At 39.1% G+C, this 21,020-nt stretch overlaps 1 protein-coding gene across 1 annotated transcript in view; it reads right to left on the minus strand.

Moving 5' to 3' along the window:
• The window catches only part of C8a (complement component 8, alpha polypeptide), a 51,396-nt gene extending 34,238 nt beyond the window's left edge, over window positions 1-17,158 (minus strand). The window contains exons 1-2 of the mRNA XM_013022265.1: window positions 16,984-17,158; window positions 4,493-4,586 (exon numbers count right to left, since the gene is read on the minus strand). Of these exons, the coding sequence (XP_012877719.1) occupies window positions 4,493-4,586; window positions 16,984-17,060 (171 nt within the window). The 5' untranslated portion in view covers window positions 17,061-17,158. The remainder of the gene's footprint in view (window positions 1-4,492; window positions 4,587-16,983) is intronic.
• Between the last annotated feature and the right edge of the window lie 3,862 nt (window positions 17,159-21,020).

Genomic DNA, 21,020 nt, shown 5'->3' on the forward strand with positions numbered 1-21,020 from the left:
CAATCTATTAAAAATCTAGGGAATAATAATGAGCCTTTTTTAATGATATGTGGTATCAGGTACTTGGGTACAAGGTAGAAACCGAAGACTACGATATTCAGAGAAATACAAGGTCTAACCACTGCTTTGCCGAAGCGTGACAAGTTGGGTGGAGAGCAACCATACAGTGTCTGCTCTGGGAACATAATAGCTCTGGATCTTATGCTGCCTTTGGCCCCTAGCTCAGCCCAAAGTCCTTTCTCCAAGATTTTAGTATATAAGGAAGCAAAACTTGGAGCATCCGTGTTTCTGTGAGTCCACTTCTTACTTGCTGTATAAAGTATCTGTATTTGGTTCAGTTTCCAAATCTGTCAAATGTGTTAGGTGATTTAGAGTTTACTTTAATTAGTGACTGATTCTTTCACCTGTATCCTAAAGTAAAAAGAGCAAATGCACAAGAATTTGGTGGACTTGGGTTCACACACCAGATTTGCTTACCAATCCCAGATCTCAAGTTGGTTACCTTACCTGAGTTCCTTTTCTTTTCAGTAGGTGGATGGGTGTAATGGTTCCTTACCTTCTAGGGACTATGTGAGATGTAAGTATATGGGCCTGGTACTGGTGGTTCAGGCCTGTAATTCTAGCTACTCAGGAGGCTGAGATCTGAGGATCACCTTTCAAAGTCAGCCCAGGGAAGAAACTCCATGGGACTAATCTCTAATTAACTACAAAAAAAAAATGGAAGTAGAGCTGTGGGTCAAAATGATAGAGAATTAGCCTTGAGCAAAAGAGTTTAATGAAAGCACCCAGACCCTGAGTTCAAGCCCCATGACTGACAAATCAACAGCATGTATATAACCACCTATGCCCAGTAAACAGAGGCAATAGCACAGCACTACCAGTATCCATGAGGACTCTTCCAGTGAAGAATTATAGAGACATTCTTTCTTTTTGCCCTCTCCTAGTCCATTTTGTGTTGCTAATAATGTGCTAAGTTTTAAAGAAAGGATGTTTGATTTGGCTAATACTTCTTGGGGTACCAGGGCCACAGCTACATTTGACATTGCTGGCAGAGTTCCAAGGTGGTACAAGGTATCACATAGTGAGGTGGGGTGGGGAAAGAAACTGTCGACCTATTCAGTAAAAGAGAGGGGTCTACTTCTGAACATTACAGACTTAGATGAAGCTTTCATCCTCTTAATACCTCACAATAGGAATTAAATTTCAACAAATGAAGCCTTGGAGGGCGGCTCAAACCAGTCTATATGAGGGCTCACTGGAAAAGAGGAAGCATCAAACCTGTCCACTGCTTTTTCTGTCTTCTAGTTAATAATAGCAGTAAGAGGTTTCAAAACTCTATACAAAGAGACTATACTTAATGTTTAATTTGAAAACACCTAGCTCTTTCCATTTTCTATCCATATTCTTGACTCTCAGTGATCAGTGTTCCCACAATTCTCCTTCTCACTCTCTAAAAAGTACAACAGGTTTTAAACCAATATGGTGATGGTAGTGATGGAAGCCACCATGTATTGAGGCCTATGATTGGTCAAACACTACATTCTTTGTCTCTTGACTTTTCACAAGTTTATGAGGTTAAGGGCATTTGTAAATCCCATGTCAAACGGGGTTGGAATTCCAACAGCTATGCTATTGCAGTCATCCTATGTAAACTGCTGAATGACTATTATCCCCAATTTTCTCATCTGTAAAATGGGATGAATTAGAGAGCATTGACAATATTAGTGACAACACAGTAAATAAAGCAGCTCTTATACCAGACATGGTTAGCACTTGAATATAATCCCAGCAACTCCGGTGATGAAGATAGGAGAATCTCCAGTTCAAGTCCCATCCAGGCAAAGTTAGAGACACACTCTCAAAATTAAAAGGGCTGAGGGTATGGTGCCTAAGGATACAGGGATATAGAGTGCTCACATAGCATATACAAGGCCCAGAGTTAAATCCTTGGAGGGAAGGGAGAGAGGGAGAGAGAGAGAGAGAGAGGGAGGGAGTCAATTTGAAAAACAAACATAAATTGAAAGAGCTGGTGGCATAAACTCAAATGGTAGAGCCCTTTCTGAGTACAGCAAGCACCTAGGCCCTTAGTTCAACCCACCATTTTTCTGCCAGCTGTTGTGCTACCATAGAAGAGATTGAATTAGGTGGCTGTTAATGTCACTTGTTTCTCTCTGGTAGAATGGAGCAGTCAACCTTTCAGGGTTTTGAAGTCAGTCTGAGTAGGGTTTAGGCTCTCCCTTTTTCTTAATGTATGACCTTTATGGAGTGGAGTGTGGTGTTTAGCTTGCCCAGCTGTCTGTGAAGTCAAACTGGACAGCATATTTATTTGGAGCATCATGGCAGTGTGTGGTACATACAACATATTTGATAAGCAGTGACTATTAATGCCCATTATTGTCCTTCCCGTAGTTCCTATATTTGGAGGGATGCGGTCAGCCTTCCGGCTCACTTCCAGCAGGTTCCCATTTCCTATGTTGCTATCCAATAATGAAGACACTATGTTGCATGGAGGTTGGTGCCCAGATTCCCTTAGGGACTTCTCCATGCTATTGCCTGTACTTGCCATCATTAAGAAATCATTTTCGTTCCTGCCTACTACATAATGTTTCTTTCCAGAAATGCACATCTTTGTTTGGATGATTTTTGAGAGGAAGAAACATATTAATAAAAAGCAATTGAAGTGGTCTTCTTCTCACATAATTAACAGAATTTCATTCTCTCCGAGTTCACTATAAAGATACACAAAGGATTTTGGGGGTCACTAAAGTGGTGAGTCCATTCTGACTTAAGCTAGAAGCGCGTCCACTGTGCTGTCTGCTCTCTAAGTGAAATGAGATGGGAAACAAAAAGGAGTTTCAGTTGTTGAGTAGAATGGATAATGGCCACACAGAGACATCATGTTCTGATCGGTAGAACATGTAAGTATGCCCTTATGTGGAAAAAGGTTTTGCAAAAGGTAGAAGTTTTGGGGGTTTCAATTACCTGGGTTATGTGGGTAGCCCCAAATGTTATTTATTGCACTGCCTTCCTGAAAGGCAAGGGGAGAATATTGCAGACAGACATAGAGGAGAAGGCTCATAGAAAAAGAAGAGACAGTGTGGCCAGGGAGAGTCATGCAGTCATGATTAAAGCCTGTTGACAGATACCAGATGCCAAAACACACAAAGCCCAGACTGTACCCCGGAGCCTCCAGAAAAGAGCCTAGCCACTCTGACGCATGGTTTCAGTCTCCTGACCCCCAGAAGAGTGAGGGAATAAATTCCTGTGCTTCTATCCAATGTGTACTAGTGATACAGCTGACTCGGGAAACAAATTCAGGATGTCAGAGCAAACGGGGCATATGGGGGCCAGGTACTTTACACCAAGGCAGTGTAGGTTTCTTGACCCTTCACAGAGCTGAGTGAAGCAGAATAAGGCAGTTCAATCTTTAAAATAAACAAACTAGGTTCACATTTTGTTTTCATTGCTTGTGAGGCTCTGCAATTTTGAACAAACATCCAAAATATTCATCAGACAAGGCATGGCTTAAGTCACAGAATACCTGTCTTGCAAGTGTGAAGCTTTGGGTTCAAGCCCAGTACTGGCAAATAATAAAATAAATAATAAAATAAAATTATGAAATTATAAGATAAATAACAAAGCATTCGCAAAGCACCTATGTCTAACCAAGATGATGATGAGTCTGTCTACAGGCTGGATGACAGTAAGTAGCTCCATCAAGAGCTCTGGTGTAGCCAGGTACCGGTGGCTCACACCTGTAACCCTAGCTACTCAGGAGGCTGAGATCTAAGGATCACTGTTCAAAGCCAGCCTGGGTAGGAAAGTTTATGAGACTCTTATCTCCAATAAACCACCAGAAAACTGGAAGTGGCACTGTGGCTCAAGTGGTAGAGTGCTAGCCTTGAGCTGAGCTGAGGGATAGCACCCAGGCCCAGAGTTCAAGCCCCACAATCAATAACAACAACAAAAAAGAGCTCTGGTGAGCAAGAAATGGGGCTGGATTTGACGCACTGCAAGTGGGGCTAGAGAAAGCATATTTAATAACTACAAAAACAGCAACATGTCTCAGAGGCTTGCTCTATGCCAGATGGCATGGAAAGTGCTAGCAAAGCAAGCATCATTCTATTAGTGCTCAATAACCTTGTACTGCAGGAGCTATTAGCACTCCCATGTACAGATAAGGAAACTGAGGCACAGAGAAGACAAACTAAGCAAGTTCAAAGCAGCAGAGCACTTAAAAGGTAACACCTGATCTAAACTGAAGATGTAAGGCTTAAACACTTGAATTTGGCAGTAATGGCCAATACACAAGGTACAGGCAGTGGTGTAAAATAAGTCACTGTCCATGAGCCCAGTGTTTCCAAATGTGTACATCCAAATAGGTATTTCACCCCCAGAGGTCTAGATTTCTCGCCCAACTTCTTATTTCCATTTGAATTCTCAGTGCACAGATCCAATAGGAAATTCTCCCAACTGGACATAAATGGCTCACCTTTTTGTCCTGGCATGGAAAGCAATCTGTCCACTCTGACCAGTTGCTGAGCTGACATGCAACTGCTGCAGGGCTCACTGCCCGACTTATTCTCCTAAAGAAAGGAAAAGAGCTTTGAATCCATTTCAAGATGCAAAACTTAAGCAAAGGAGAAATCCTTGCACATGGTCTTGCTAGTTCGGCATGAACTGTAAGAAATAGGGCTCCTATCATGGATAGACACCAATAAGGTCCTAGAGGCTCTACCTCAACTTTAATGCTATATCAATTCCAGATAGATAAAATGATTATCACTTAGATGAATTCTGAGGAGAGCTAGCAATTTTTGATAAGGTAAAATAGCAGAAATCCCTGTCTCTAGAAACATGGAGTGTGGAGTCAGAAGACTGAATCTTAACCATCACTGCCTTAGAAAACTTGAGCAAGTTACTTAAAATCTCTAAGCTATCTTCCCATCTATAAAAGTATATTTACCGTAACATAAGTGGGGTTACTGAAAGGGTGTCAAAAGGCTTATGAACTGTTTCCTAAAATTTAGTTTTAAGTTTTATATGCCGGACATTAGTTATATCTATATCTATAATAATCTTAGGAGGTAAATATTTTAAATGTAAGAATTCTGAAAGTCCTGATAACTAAGTAACCTCTGTAGTCATAACCTAGGAAAGACAGGGAAAATTTGAACTAGTTGGTTTAATAGCAAAGCTCACTTCCTGTTCCTGATTATGCTATTACCTCATTTTACTAATCATCCTTCAGGAGCAGGAAAGGAGGTAGAAAAGGGTTAGGGGTGGGGGTGGGAGTGGTAATACAGGCAAGTGGGAAAGAGGTAGAAACTGGTCTTTCTCTGTGATCTTCTCTAGCCCCATGCTGCTCCTTCACAAGTTAAGCTTAGCCAGATCACCTGGGGTTAGGTAAATAAGCCACAAACTAACTGTTTCCAAGCCTTTTCCTCCTCCCACAGCATCATTGCTGCTGCTGCAGCTTCAAAACCAGGCAGCCTGCCCAGAGGTTTTAAAGGTCGAATCTTGTGTCAGGACTGCCCAGCCTCTGGGAGCCAGACAGTCTGGACTGTGATAAATGGCAGTTATTTCCTTAGCATAGTATGCAAAGTCAGTCCTTCAAATCTCTCCTGCTAATTATAAGTGGCTATTCATGAGCAATAATAATAACTAGGTTAAAAGCCTAGGAAAATAACCATGGCTAGTCAGAACTATAATACTTATCTTTAGCATTGATCTTAGGACCCCTTTAAATTCTGACCAATTTTGGAAGGGCCCAAAGAGCTTCTGAGTGATGACATTCCTAGAATTAAGAATTAAAGATATTTTAAAAGTATGTGTTAATTTATTTAAAATTACAGTAGACCTTTAAAGTGCTACCATAAGTGGTTTTATTTTAAAGTATATTATCAAGAAAAAATAATCAGTGAGAAGAGTATAATTGTCTTCTTACAGGTCTCATTAATGTTTGGTTTAGGAAAAAGCAGGATTTTCTTTCTGCTTCTTCATTCAATCTGTTGCTATTATATTGTTATGGTGAAAGTTTATGGGAGAAAAAAAATCTTGCTTCACATGGTGATGTAGTTGCAAAAAAAAAGCAGGAATGTTTAAGTATCCTTTTAGATAACTGGATCTTCTCTTTGGCACAACAAACTTTTATATGTGTTAGTTGCCGCAAGAAGTCTGAAAGCATCTCAATGAACTCTTGCCCTCTGATACATTAAAATCCATTAGTCTATACTTGGAATGGCTCTTGTTCATATAATGATCATTTTTTGTAACATTAAGCACTGAAAATGAATACTTCCCTAAGTATACATATCTTAACACATTATACTGTACAATATGAGAAATCGAAAATGCTAATATCACCAGCAACCTCATCAAGTTCACGCTGGTATGTTTTGCTTTTTACATGAAATATCAGATTTTGTCACTGGTAACAAATAATGCTGCTCGGTTTTGATGATAGACTCTCTGCTTTTTATTACTGTGTATACAAAATATCTAAGCCTGTACAGCCATAGCCTGTCTGGCAGTTATTTCTGTCAAGTAAAATGATGTTCTAGAACAAGTGTGGTCTAATGAACTGAATGTTTGTATCTCTTCACAATTCATTTACTGAAACCACAGCCCCATTGTGATAGTATTTGAGGATGTGGTTTAGAGGGTTGATTATAACCAGAGGAAGGAGACCTTATACATAGAACTAGTGTTCTTACTAAAGATATCCCAAACAACCCACTCACCCCTTCTGTCCTGTGAGGACACAGTGAAAGACATGTTCCGTGAACCACAAGCCAGCTCTCACCAGACCTGAATCTGCCAGTACCTTGACCTTGTGTTTCCCAGCCTCCTCTAAGCTATGAAAAAGAAGTGTTTGTCATTTAAGCTACCCAGGATGGGGGCCCCGTTTGTTACACAGCTCAGTCTGAATGAAAACTAGTGGCTACATTGACTTAATTCAAGCAATTGCTTTTCCTTAAGGCAATCATTATACTTTAGTGCTTGGTAAGTTCTTTAGGTATTCTTCTCGGGTTTCCATAGAATATGTAAATGACATTTATTCAAGGCTTGAGGTTTAATAGAATGAATAATTCTTCCTGCTTTAGGAAGGGCTTCTTAAAGCAAAATTTAATTTTTCCTATGAGACTAGTACCACTGCTTTGATTTGTACTAAGGCCACAGCAATTTTATCCACCATCACTCAACATCAATGCAAGTAGAAACATAATAAAAAAATACAACTGATGTACTTGCGTTATTTTGAAAATTATTTTGAACTTACTGCGAGTTCAAAACCAATTCCTTCATAATACCAAGAAATTATTCACTCTTTTCATTGTGTTTTTATTTGCACTATGGTCTACAGACCATATACTTGATGGAACTCTGATCTAAAAAATGATGCTAGACAATAACACGATAGTTTTACTGCCCTTTTAAAGAAAACTTCAGTGTTTAACTGTCAAACTTCCTTCGCACCTCATTTCTATCACCACTTTGGAGATTCATCACTCCCTGTAATGAGCCTTGCAACACCCAGCCCTCTCATTTGTTCCATTCCTGGTCCTTCTCTATCTTCCATGATTACATTCTGGACCTTCTGCTCTTCTCCCAAATCACTAATTTATGAGTCACCTATTACTTGTTCCTTGGGGCTCTATAAATTCTTTTTATCTTTTCCCTATTGTCTCTACTCAAGAAATCCCACTGCACTTGCCCTCCAACCTGGCTAGGACACTGTTAGCTTAATACCAAAGCTTTTCAATGATACCCCTCTAATGTACATTTTCCTTTACAGCCAGTTATCATTCAATGGAGGGCACCTTCGAAAAATCTTACTTTGATATGTTTCCTTTGTCCCACCTATCAGAAAAGACCAGTCCTGAGTGATTCCAACTATCCATGTCATGACCTGAGCTAACTATTGACTATCTTTCAGTCTTATCCTAAGTATTAATTCTTTAGCAAAGTATTTCCTGATGCCAAGTCTGGTTAGATATGTCTCATATGACCTGGTCAACTTTTGCATACCATTTCAACACTCAATTATCACATTTACATAATAAGTATATTTTCGTTTCTTCCACCAGATCCTAAAATCTTACGAATTCAGGGTAAGTTTGTATATTTGTTTCTTAAGTTCCCCCTCACCTCTCCTGAGTAGACAGATGGCAAATGCCCAATAAACATTTCTGAAAAGGGATGAAGGAAAGGGCGAAAATAAAACCAACTTCTGGGAAACAGGCAGTGGCAAAGGTTGAGAGATTTGTTTCAGCCCAATGCTTAGTTAGAATCTGATTAAATAAATCTAAAAATCCAATTGGCTCAAGTTTAGTCTGTACATCATTTTTCTGACAGACTGTACTGATAACAAAAGTATAAATTTTGGAGACATGGAGAGAGGGATGGTATCTGAAGAGAAGGCAAAGAGTATAAGGGTTTGGAAGCAGAAAGGACTTGGGTTAGTTTTAGTTCTGAATTTCACTATAGAATTATCAAGATAATGTCATTATGAACCAAAAGAAACTACGTTATGATGTCAAAATCAAAGTAAACAGTATTAATGGATGGAGGCAAAAGCCTAGACAGAGAAGTGCTGTGTTGTTGTCATTTTAAAAGCTTTATGACATGATGTCTAGACAGAGCTCCACTCGGCAATGCGATCATAGCACTGTGGCCGGAGTACAGAGGTACCCAAGGACCATTCATTACATCATTACAGGGCTGTAGCCTTCAGCCAATATCTGAATAACTGACATTTCCTCTGACCATTCCAACAGATTGTTTCAATTTACTTTACTTTTTAATGATTATAAAAGTAATAGATTCTCATTTTAAAAAACCAACAATGATAAACAGAGAAAAAGAATTACTTCTACTCCAACCACTATAAATATTTGTGTTATATTTTTTCCCATCTTTTATTTCATAGTAAAGTTTAGGTCACACTGCGAATAACATTTTACCTCTTGACTTTTCCCTCCTTAACAAGTAGGGCATATATGCAAATCATAATAACTACATATTGTTCTAATTTCACAACAATAGGGCGATCATTGAACACTAGCTTTTCTCTATGCTTAGTTATTTATCTTTTAAAACTCTTGACACATGTTTCCAAAGGAATTCTATCCACTTTTAAATGACCTCATTGCTATGGTTGTTACAATTCACACCTCAGCTTCATATGCTGGAGATTTGGTCTCCAGGGTAGTAGAACACAAAAGGTAGCTCCTACTGAAGATAATTACATCATAATTGCATCACAGGGGGCACCACTTGAAGGGAGTACTGCTGGTTTTTCAGAGTAGGTTGGGCCTAATAGAGATAAACTAGCTCTGAAACAATGGGTTGTTACAGAAAGAGAGAGCTTGGTCCTACCCCATCTTCTTGCTTCCTGTGTTGCCATGTTCTCTTCTTCACAGGCTCTCAGGATGATGCCATACACAGTATTATCATATAACCAGAAGGCCCTCACCAGAGTCAAGAAGTTGTTGCCACCATATACTTGAACTCCAGAAGAATGAGTCACTATGCCTCTTTACTTGATAAAATACTCAGCCTCGGGGATTTGGTAGAGCTAGTCAAAATGGACTAATACACATGGTGTGTGTGTATGTGTGTGTGTGTGTGTGTCTGTGTGTGTGTGTCTGTGTGTCTGTGTCTGTGTGTCTGTGTGTTTATGCACGCCAGTAGTGGGGCTTAAATTCAAGGCCTGGAAGATGTCCCTTCGCTCTTTTTCCTCAAGGCTGGTGCTCTACCACTTTAGTCTACCACATATAAAGAACATTAATAATTCTATGGACTAGAAAACCATGATATATTTATATATATCATATATATCACATATACATAAAGTTTGTTGTTGTTGTTGATTGTGGGGCTTGAACTCACTCAGGACCTGGGCACTGTCAATGAGCTCTTTTGTTCAAGGCTAGCAATAGACTACTGTGAGCCAAAGCATGACTTCTGGTTTTCTAGTAGTTAGTGATAAGAGTCTCAGATGCCCCTTAGTAGATGAATGTATAAAGAAAGTGTGATACACACACACACACACACACACACACACACACACATACACATATATACACACAATGGAATTCTATGCCTCCATCAGAGAGAATGACATTGCCCCATTTGTTAGGAAATGAAAAGACTTGGAAAAAATTATATTAAGTGAAGTAAGCCAGGCCCAAAGAAATATAGGTCCATGGTTTCCCTTATTTGTAATAATTGGTATACATCTAGGATAATCTTATTAGATGAGCAGAAAAACTCAAAAGCTATGTACATGTGACCATATAAGATGATGCTAAACGAAATGAACCCCAAGATAGGACACAAGAGTTTTTTTTCTTTGTTGTTGTTGTTTTTAATGTACTATGTGATTTTTTTTTCTTTTGTATGTTCTTCCCCCTATAGTATATCCCCTGTTGTCACTGTACTTGATTTTGGTACCCAATATCTTGTATATACATTTATCTAATTTGGGGAGAGGCAGGGGAATAACAAAATGCTGAAACAAGGACACAGGATGACCCATTGCAACAATGATACCCACAAGACATTTTGTTGAAATAAACTTTACAACCTCGGAGTCGGGGGGGCGGGGAGGTGAGGAAGGGAAGAGATAGTAGGAGAAAAAGCTCAACAAGAAATGTATTCATTACCTCATTACCTTACTAATGTAATTGTACAGCATCTTTACAATAAAATATTTTTTTAAAAATGTCTCATGGGGATGGGAAGGTGGCTCAGTGGTAGAGCGCTTGCCTTGCATGCATGAGGCCCTGGGTTCGATTCCTCAGCACCACATAAGCAAAAAGAAAAAAAAGGGCGGAAGTGGAGTTGTGGCTCAAGTGGTAGAGTGCTAGCCTTGAGCTGAAGAGCTGAGGGACAGCACCCAGGCCCAGAGTTCAGGCCCCACGACCGGACCCCCCCAAAAAAAAGAGTCTCATGAACTTCCTTGTAGGGGCTGACTTTAAACTATGATCCTCAGATCTCAGCCTTCTGAGTAGCTAGATTTACAGGCATGAAGCCAACAGTACCCAGCCATGACAAATATTTTTAAGGCATCTTCAGATAACAAGAATCTACTCAATTAATCAGACATTTAATATAGAGCTCTTCGATTCAGAAATGGTTGATTCTAGGCTTTAGTTTGCTTCTAGCTTACTGTGTAACTATGAGAAAGTTGCTATAACTGTCTGACTTTTAGTTTTTTCATCTGCAGAGAGAGCACAGCCCCAAAATTTATTGCAAAATTTCTCAAAGTGTGTTCTATACTAGTTCTCAAAATACACATCCAGGTGTGGGTAGAAAGGAAAAAAATGGACAAAGTCTTTTGAATAAACCGTCTGCAATGTTCCATTTGTGGAGATTTAAAATGCCTAATAATGTATTCATATCCCTTTGGAGTTCTGCATTTTACTTTGCTTACCCAAGCATTCCCCCAATATTTTTGAACAAAGGTAATTTCTTTTTCATGCAACATTTGTAAGACTGTAGGTACAGTTGAGGAAACACTAATGTAACAAAGAAATGTCTGTGGATGTGTGTATGTGTGTGTGTGAGCACCTGACAGTACTGGGGTTTGGACTCAAGGCAGCCCACTCTCACTTGTTTTTTGTTTTTGTTTTCATTTTTGTTTTTTTGCTCAAGGCTAGTGTTCTACCACTTGAGCCATACCTCCATTTCTGGCTTTTTGGTAGTTAATTGGACTTTTCACAGAATGTGAAAAGCTGGCTTTAAACTATGATCCTCAGTTCTCAGCTCCCTAAGGTTGCTAGGATTACAGGCGTAAGCCACCAGCACCCAGCAACAGAGACTTCTGAAGTCCATGAAACTTGCATTTGACTCTAGTTTCTGCCATTCAATTTGTCTTATAGCTGAAAAACAGCTGTTCTGAGTGAGGCGTGAGACTGTGTAGGTGAAGCTTGCACAGAAGCCTGGCATTGACAGTAGGTTTCTTCTCTCAATCATACACATTCTCATCAGACCCCTCCGTCTCCATCAAACTGTCCTCTGTAGTAAAGTGGGGATTCTGGGTCTAATTGGTGCCATCTTGACCACATGGTGGGTAGGGAATGGGTTTAACTGGTGCCGTCTTGTCTTTATGGTGGAGGAAGGTGTAGTCCCACCTCCAGGTGATGGGCCTGCCTGAATTAGAAGCTGAGGTGGAGGCTTGGGCTATAGCTTATTGGACCTGTCAGTCCTATGCTTTGAACTCTTGAGTTTCCTGTGACTCTGCCCTCAGACCCTGACTCTATTAAGGCCCAGACCAGCTCAAGCACCATTATGCCATGCCTCATGTTCCCACGTCTCTCATCTGGTCATCATAGCACCCCACTTCACCTCTCCAGTGGAGTTGAGCTAGTTTGTTGGTATTGTTTTTCTGCTATTTCTTTCTTTCCCTGCTCTCATGGCTCAGTTTTCTGACAGTGTTAAGTGTATCCAAGGGGTTGCAGGTCTTTAGGACCAGTTACCAACTTTCCAATAAAGACTCACAATTTGACCTCTCAAAATGTGGCTTCTCTGTTTTTCGCAAGTGAGTTCCCTTACAACAGCGGAAAGCTGTGGGAGGTTGAGACATTCCTCGTGTACCTTTAAATGTAGATTAGCATGTTAGGTAAAGGTCTCAAAACTTAGAATCAAATATGCAACCTGCAAGGCAAATACTTGACTCCAGAATATGGCCAGCTCTGCAAGTTCGAAAACAAAATAATTGATGAGCTACCAATCCTGGGCCAGAAGGTCAGAAAGCTGATCTCTGATTATTACCAGGGGGACCTCCTGATAAATTGGTTCAGTTTATATTCAGAGCTGATTGTCACTAATTATATAATCCTGAGCCAGTTCTTTTCAGTTACATGGGAGCTACCTCATTAAGTAGAGGTTTTTAAAAAAATAGTTCATCTTATTTTATTTTGATATTATCACTAAGTAGTTATACAAAGGAATCGCCATTTAACAAAGCAGTTTATGAATACAAGATATCTTGATCAATGTCACCCCTTTCAACGTTCTCACTCAGCCCCCCACCCACCCACCCCTTTGCTTACTCTTCTTAATTTTGTAGGATATACACTGGATTCTTGTCTGCATTCAATCCCACTTCTCCTCTTCATTCATGCCCTTCCCCCCCGACCACATCCCACACTTTTCGAGTACCCACTTCCTGATGTTTTATTTCGCAGAACTCTAATTTTGTCTTTTTAAGGAATGTGAGTTCTCCCTAGAATCTATCGTATTTCAGTTAACAAATTTGTAGGCACTTACATAGTGCCCAATGTATTTACATATAAGTTCAGAAGTTTCCACATGTAAGGGAAAACATGGACCCTTTATTTCTCTGGGCCTGACTTACTTCATTTAACATAATTTTTCCAGGTCTTTCCATGTTTTTAAACAAATGGTACAAGATCATTCTTTCTAATGGTTGAGTAAAATAAGTAGAGCTATTTTAAACTTGATTTTGTGAGGGTCCAGTCTTCAGCAATCTTCTTGCTGGGGTTTTCTGGCTTCATTTTACTTGTGTTCTGTTAAACAATATTTTCTTTATAAAAATTTTCTTCTCTGGAACTTCTTCACTCATGTACCTCCTTGCTCTCTTCCTATTTCTAGGACCAATTCTCTCTAAACCCCAAAATCCCTCAGAGTTAAGTATTACATCTCTTCTGTTTGTGATTTTCTCACCTTTATTGAGGCAAGATTCATTTTGTGTGCTTATGTTTCCTACACTTAGCTCTCCAACCTGGACCATGCTTCTATAATCCTGCTTTGTTTACCCAACTGCCACATTTCATACCTCTGCTGGTTGCCTCTGTAGCAGGGAACACTTAATGATTCCAAGTTTAAACTCTTCATTTACTCCTTCAACCAGCTCTCCTCCCAATTTTGCCAATATTATTTGGGAAGCCACTTTAGCAATCAGCTGCTCAAGCCAGCTACCTAGCCATGTATGTTTTTTAGGGCCTCTCCTTTTCCCTCACTCTCATATCCCATCCTTTGGAAATGTCTGTGAATTTTACATCAGCATGCATCCTACTGGATATTATCTGTTTACTTCACTACCTTAGCTTCTAGCATACCTACAATATTGAGTAATTAGATAAACAAATGAATGAGTGAATCTCTATAAACCAAGTAGAATCCCATACTGAGTTTTAGTTCCAAGGACGTACTGTCTTAAGTACTTGCATAACACTATCTCCTGCACATCCTGCTAATCACACCCCACTCATCTGACCAAACCTTGCCAACTCTGTTCATTCCCTCCAGAGGACTCTTAAGACCTGCTTGACTTTGATCATCTAGCCCATTGTGCCATGAAAGTAGGGCTTCTTACCCTTGAGTCCTATCCTAGACTGGTAATTCTGGCAGACAGAGATCATGGTTATGTGTACTTCATCTCTGAGCACAGTACTCAGCATTCAGTGAAATCTCAATAACAAAATTTTATATGAATATATTATCTCGTTAAAATTGCACAATAACCCCAGAGGTGCATAAAACAGATTCATGAAAGCCAGGCGCTGGTGGCTCACACCTGTAATCCTAGCTACTCAGGAGGCTGAGATCTGAGGATGGCGGCTCACAGCCAGACTAGGAAGGAGAGTTCATGAGACTCTTATCTCCAATAAATCACTCAGAAAACCTGAAGTGGTGCTGTGGCTCAAGTGGCAGAGCACTAGACTTGAGCTGAAGAGCTGAGGGACAGTGCCCAGGCCCAGAGTTCAAGCCCTGTGACTGACCAAAAAAAAAAAAAAAATCCATGAGAAAAAATTACTTACTATGGGTTGTTAATAGCAAAACCAAGATTCAGTAAAAAGCTCTTTGACACTAAAGCTTTTGTACTGTTCTAGCATTCCACGAAGTAATATATTATAAATTTCCAGTCAAAGAGAAAAGAAGAGAATTAGCTTTCTACAGGCATACTGCGTATCAAGCTCTATTCTCCAGCCTCACAGATACATGCTACTATATTTCTTGCTAACTCATTTTGCCCAAACTCTTGAACCAGTGATCTTCCTGATCTCTGCTTTCCCAGTAACTCAGATTACCAGAGTGTGCCACCCTTATGTGGCCAGAAGTACAGCTTTTTGAAGGCAATGGAATTGTCACTAAGACTACATACATTCTTAGAAACTAATCTCAGTGAGCTAAAAGAACAGAAAAATTTAAAAACTTCTTAGCTATGCATAACAAAAAGTATTCTTTCTAAAATAAACATTTTTATGCTATATGTGTTTTTATGAAATACATAATAGAGAGCCATTGATTTTGCAGCTAATCATTATAATTGCTTTCCATCACCATGGCTTTAAAATGTTTTCCTCAAACAACCCCATATTTCTATTAAGCCATTGTAATAAGCAAGTGTTAAACATGAGCCTACAAAAATAAATGTGCACCATTAAAAATGTAAATATGTATGATCTGTTTTCCATGTCAGGGCTCATAGGAAATTTTATCTTTGGGGGGAAAAAGTGTTATTTCTAAAAAAAGAAAGAAAAACTTTAAAATCTGTAATTTATCAAGAAGACCCTTGCCAATTGGCACATTATAAATGTCTTCTGTCTGATTATTGTCAAGCATCCAAGCAAATGAAATACCAACAGATAACAATAAAAAATCACACACTATCATTGGCAAGTGCTTTCACTGAATGCTTCCTAAGTACTGGGCATTGTTCTACGCACTTTTCCTGCATTTAATTCTTGCTCTTACTTCCCTCTCATTTTGTAAATGAGGAAACTAAAGCTCAGAAAAGTTAAATAAGTTGCCTGAGATCACAGAACTAGGAAATGTCACTGCCAGAACGAATGTGGTAGAAATATTCCACCATGTAGTTTCCCATTTTTCAAAACCAGACACACTGGCAGTAGACACGAAAACTGCTTGATTTCCTTCTGCAGCACTTTGTACAGTATTTAATTGGTTCCCTTCTGCCTTGACTTGAAATTTGCCTCTTCACTGGTCTGTCTTGTTTGATAAGTTCATCAAACATCAAGGCTCTTTGTTCATTTTCAGAAAGGATTACAATGATAAGCTTTTATAATTAAGACTATCTCAGCAGAGATTTACTTTACCACAGCTCTCTTGCCTTTATCTCCTAATTATTAGAGATGAATTTTCTGATTTTTTAAAACTTGTATTTGCTTCAGATACAAGTTACCAATTAACGGCTTATAAAAATGCCTCCCCCCTTCAGAATTGTTTCTTAAAAGAATTCTCTTTGGCTCTGACATTTAAAAGCAATAATGATCCAAAATTGAATCAATGAATAAGAATTTGAATAAAATAACTATTTAAAACTATTAATGTTTACGAGACAGGGAGTGTTTAAAAGCTGTCCCAATGAAGAAATAAGGGACTGTTTAAGTACTAGAAAATAGTTTATGTTAACATACAAACAAAATGAAGACAGGTGGGAAATCTCAAGGTACTAGAATGGGTAACATGCAATGTATGTATGAAAATATCTCTTGTTGATGCAAAAAGTAAACTCATTTTTAAATAGAGTCTCTAAAGTCTTTTGCCTTTCTCAGAATAATTTGCATACATGATTTAATTTTATCCTCCCAACCACTGTGAAGTGGTATTCTTAGGAATCTTTGTGGATATAGTAAGGTGGAAGTTAAATGTCTAACCTCACTTAAGAGAACTACTATTAGTAAGTGCCTACACTGTGCTACATCCATTTAGATCAAGTATCATATTTCATCTTCCATAGGAGGCACAACATGAATCAAATTTTACAGACAGGGAAACTGAAAATTAAATAGATTAGTTTTCTGCCCCTCTCCCTGACACTCACACAGTAGCCAATCAGTTCCTCTATGCATGGCCTTTTCCTGGCAAAGGATTACTGGCGAAGAGTCTGTTAAAAAGAGTCAATGTTAAATCCTACATAACCCATTACAAACAACAAAGAATCTTCTCCAGTGATGGCTAGTTTTCAGAGACAAAGGGCCCGCTTACCGGTTCACCTTCTCTTGGGCAATTATTCCAGGCTGTCCAGTCATCAAAGACAAGATGAAGAAGGCAGTAGCGAACATCTCTTCTGGAAGCCACACTCTTACATTAACTGGAAGAAATAAAACTATTTAGGGAATTGGAGTAAATGGTAGATAAAGGCTGGACTCTGTAACATCTACAGAACGTTCAAAACCAAAAGAACTCATTCAATTCCCATTCAGATGTGATTAACTAGTAACCAGAGTATTGATTAGTCAAATACCTTAAATGTAGCCCAAATACCAAAGGCCATTGTCCAGTAGACCTTGTGAAAACCAATATCCATGTGGTTAGGAAAAGATGGTACTTAACCAGCACCAACTTAGCAATGAGATTTTATTTCAAACCAAGATACAGTTGCAGAAACCTGGTCTTTTTGAGTGGCTCTGGGAACTTCTTAGGTCAGCTCAGGTTGTCACGAGTAAAACAGAGTTCATCATGGTTCAAACATAAGCAGACAGTGGAGATTTTACTTTCTATTCTACTTTCTATTGTGAAATACCTGAAGCCTGAGAAATGTATGTCATTCACTGGGTCTTTAACTTATCATATGTACACTGGGGTTATTATGACTGTTGGAAATATGCTCTCTAAGAACAATTTGAGTCAAAACAATTGGCAAAAGAATATAGAATTGTCTCAGCAAGGCAAAGTTTACTTCTTCAGAAGGGTGCACCATCAGCCAAAAGTCTGGCAAGAAAGCTCTTGAAGCAGATTGGCTGCCCACCTCCTATTTATCCTAATGCAGCAGGCCCTGCCCCTTTGCTCAGATTGGTTGAGCTCAGGTTCACAATCTACTTGTGATTGGTTAGTTTAAATAGAGTAAACTGTATTTACATAAGGTGACTTTGCAATAAGGTTAATAGTACACAAGTGACCTCAAAATATACCTGCACCATCTGTTATTTCTTGAACAATGTGAAGTATGTCTTAATTACAGCTAGGAAAGAAATAATTTTAAGACAAAACCTTATATTTCAAAAATTTTATCCCAAAGAAGCTCCTCTTTTCCTGAACAAGAGCCAAGCTACCAGGCCAAATCAAGAACTTTTAAGCAACACACTTTGATAGAAGAGACAGTTTTTCTCATAGGACCCAGCCTACTTCAGTTCTGAAAGGTCCATATGTCTTAAATGAACATCTCCAGAAACACTCCCTAGAATTAGAACATCAATAATGGCCACACATCTGTTCTGTTATGCCAGAGCTGTCTAGAATCTCTACCCCTCCAGATGTAAATTCAATTTAATAGAGATTGACAATTAAATAGAGACATTGAAAGTTAGAAAAGAAATAACTGCTATACAAGAGGCATACATCTTATTAAATCCTCATAGCAAGACCTTAAAATCATTAACTCTATTTTGCAGTGGGAGATACAGAGGTCCAAGAATGTATGGTTGTATCTCTGACATGGTGGAAATGCAGATTTTCTTGCCAGCAGGATAACCAATTGCATCATTTCTGATCTCAAATAAAGTGATGAGGGAACATAATAGTAATGCACAAACAAAAGAGATGTGCATCTGATTTACATGTGGAGACTTTAGAATAACAACCTGGGTTTTTAGAATATTTTTAAGTAGTTGGACAAAGGAGTTTCAATTCCACAACTCCGATTGTGAGTACAATACATATTGATCAATGTCATCCCTTCCATTGCTTTCTCCTTCCCATCTCTACACTCAAGTTACATAGTTCAGTTAATGCATACTGTACACTGAAGGTAATGGCTACATTTTCTCACCCATCCTCTCTTCATTTATGTGCCCTGCCCACCTTAAGGTAGTCTAGTTTACTGTTTCTTTTACCTTGGGGCTCTAGATAGAACTTGATAAAAGCAAATACAATCTCTGGATCTCCCTTTGTCCCTCCTTGCCCCCTACCCCAGCAACCTTCTTCATTTGGAATCCTGGGTCCTCTTCTTAGTCCTTCCCTACACACAATCCATTTAGAAAAAAATTTCTCTCTTCTTCCTTTTCCACAAGTAATCCAGTCATGACTTTTCTCCTTACTTCAGTGGCATTCTAGACTCTTGTTTAACTTTTAGCCACTTTTCCCCCATGTATGGGCACTTAAATTCTGTCATATTCTTCTATGATGCTTTCCCTCCAACTCCTAATCCTTCCATTTCTTCTTGCTTCGAACCTCCCTCTACATCACGGCTGAACTCAAGAAAACTGGCTATGACATCACTCTTCTGCTTAGAAGCCCTCATTGGTTTCCTCTTGTCTCTACAAATGGGCCCACCCAACTTTGCATCTCTACCTGCCACAAGCCACTAATTATCCCAACAGTACAGTCTAGGTTCCTCTCTCCTCCATTGCTCTTTCTCACCATGGTAACTTTGGTCACCTGGGGTCTTGCACCAGGACAGTAATTAGCCTTACCCACTACCATTCTACCAAGCATCTTCTCAAAATCTGGCCCACCATGGCTCCTTAGCAGATAGCTCTGGTTTGAAGGAATTTCTTTGTTAGGGAAATATCTCCTCATTGTCACAAACACAGTACAGTATCTGAGTTTTCCTCATATTATAGTTTCTAAGAGAATGGGAATATCTAAAGGATGAACCTTACCTTAGAATGAGTTCAGCACCCCATAATGAGTGTGGTGACACATACCTAAATAGAGTGTGGTGACACACACCTGCAATCCCATCTACTTGGGATGCAGAGATGAAAGAATTGTGACTCAAAGCCAGCCTAAGAAAAGTTAATGAGATTCTATCTCAAAAACACAATGACAACAACAACAGGGTTGGGGGCATATCTCAAGTAGTAGAGTGTTTGCTCAGAAAGGCTAAGGTCCTGGGTTCAATCCCCAGTACTACAAAATGAGCAAACAAAACAGACAAACAAAAAAGATTACTATTTTATAACACTTTCAGGTATATTTTCTCTTTAATCAATGAGATACTGAATAAATAATAAAAAGCATAGAATCATCCCAATAGATAAGATAAAATACATTTGATGTAAATCACTACATCTTTTATAATAGCACTATTAATCAATGAGGAATGGAAGGAAGTTACCTCAATATAATAATGGTCACTAGGATAAACTCACAACTTACTCAATAGTGTAAAATAGAAAAAAATTTCCCTAGAAAAGAAAAATAAAAGCAAGGATATCCACTTTTCCACTTGTATTCAAAATAGTTCTGGAAGTCTTTGGCTCAATAATTAGGCAACAAATTAGAAATGAAAGATATCCAAATAGGGGCTGGGAACATGGCTCAGTGGTAGAGCGCTTGCCTTGCATGCTTGAGGCCCTGGGTTCGATTCCTCAGCACCACATAAGCAAAAAGCAAAAAGCCAGAAGTGGCACTGTGGCTCAAGTGGTAGAGCTCTAGCCTTGAGCTGAAGAGCTGAGGGACAGCGCCCAGACCCAGAGTTCAGGCCCCACAACCGGACCCAAAACAAACAAACAAAAGATATCCAAATAGAAAGAGAAGCAAAATTATGATTGTATATCTATGGCAAGAAAGAAAAATCTTGTGAGATGAACACTATTATCCAGAAGAGATTCCTGAGCACCAGATACACAGGGATTGAAAAGGAAGGGGGGATCAAGATTATACAGAGTACAATGCATCTTGATCAAACTGATACATTGGCTTGAAACACCACTTAAAATAATAATAGTAAAAATAAATCTATTCTAAGTACCAGGCCCTAAGACTGCCATTCTATAGGTCTGTTCAATCCTCACAGCAAACTTGTAAAGGTAGTTGGGAGGAGGAAGGCTTTTATTTTGACAGTACTAGAAATTGGAATTTGAACTGAAGGCCTCACCCTTTCAGTCAGGCTCTCTATCAATTGAACATCTGCCCTCAACCTGTTTTGCTTTTGGTTATTCTTTTCAAATAGGGTCTTGTGTTTTTGCCCAGGCCTGGGTAATTGGGATTATAGTCACACACTCACACATACACACACACACACACACACACACACACACACACACACACACACTGTATTTAGTTGTTGCTTTTGTGCT

Source organism: Dipodomys ordii, unplaced genomic scaffold (genome assembly GCF_000151885.1).
Source record: "Dipodomys ordii isolate 6190 unplaced genomic scaffold, Dord_2.0 Scaffold61, whole genome shotgun sequence".
NCBI classification, from domain to species: Eukaryota; Metazoa; Chordata; class Mammalia; order Rodentia; family Heteromyidae; genus Dipodomys; species Dipodomys ordii.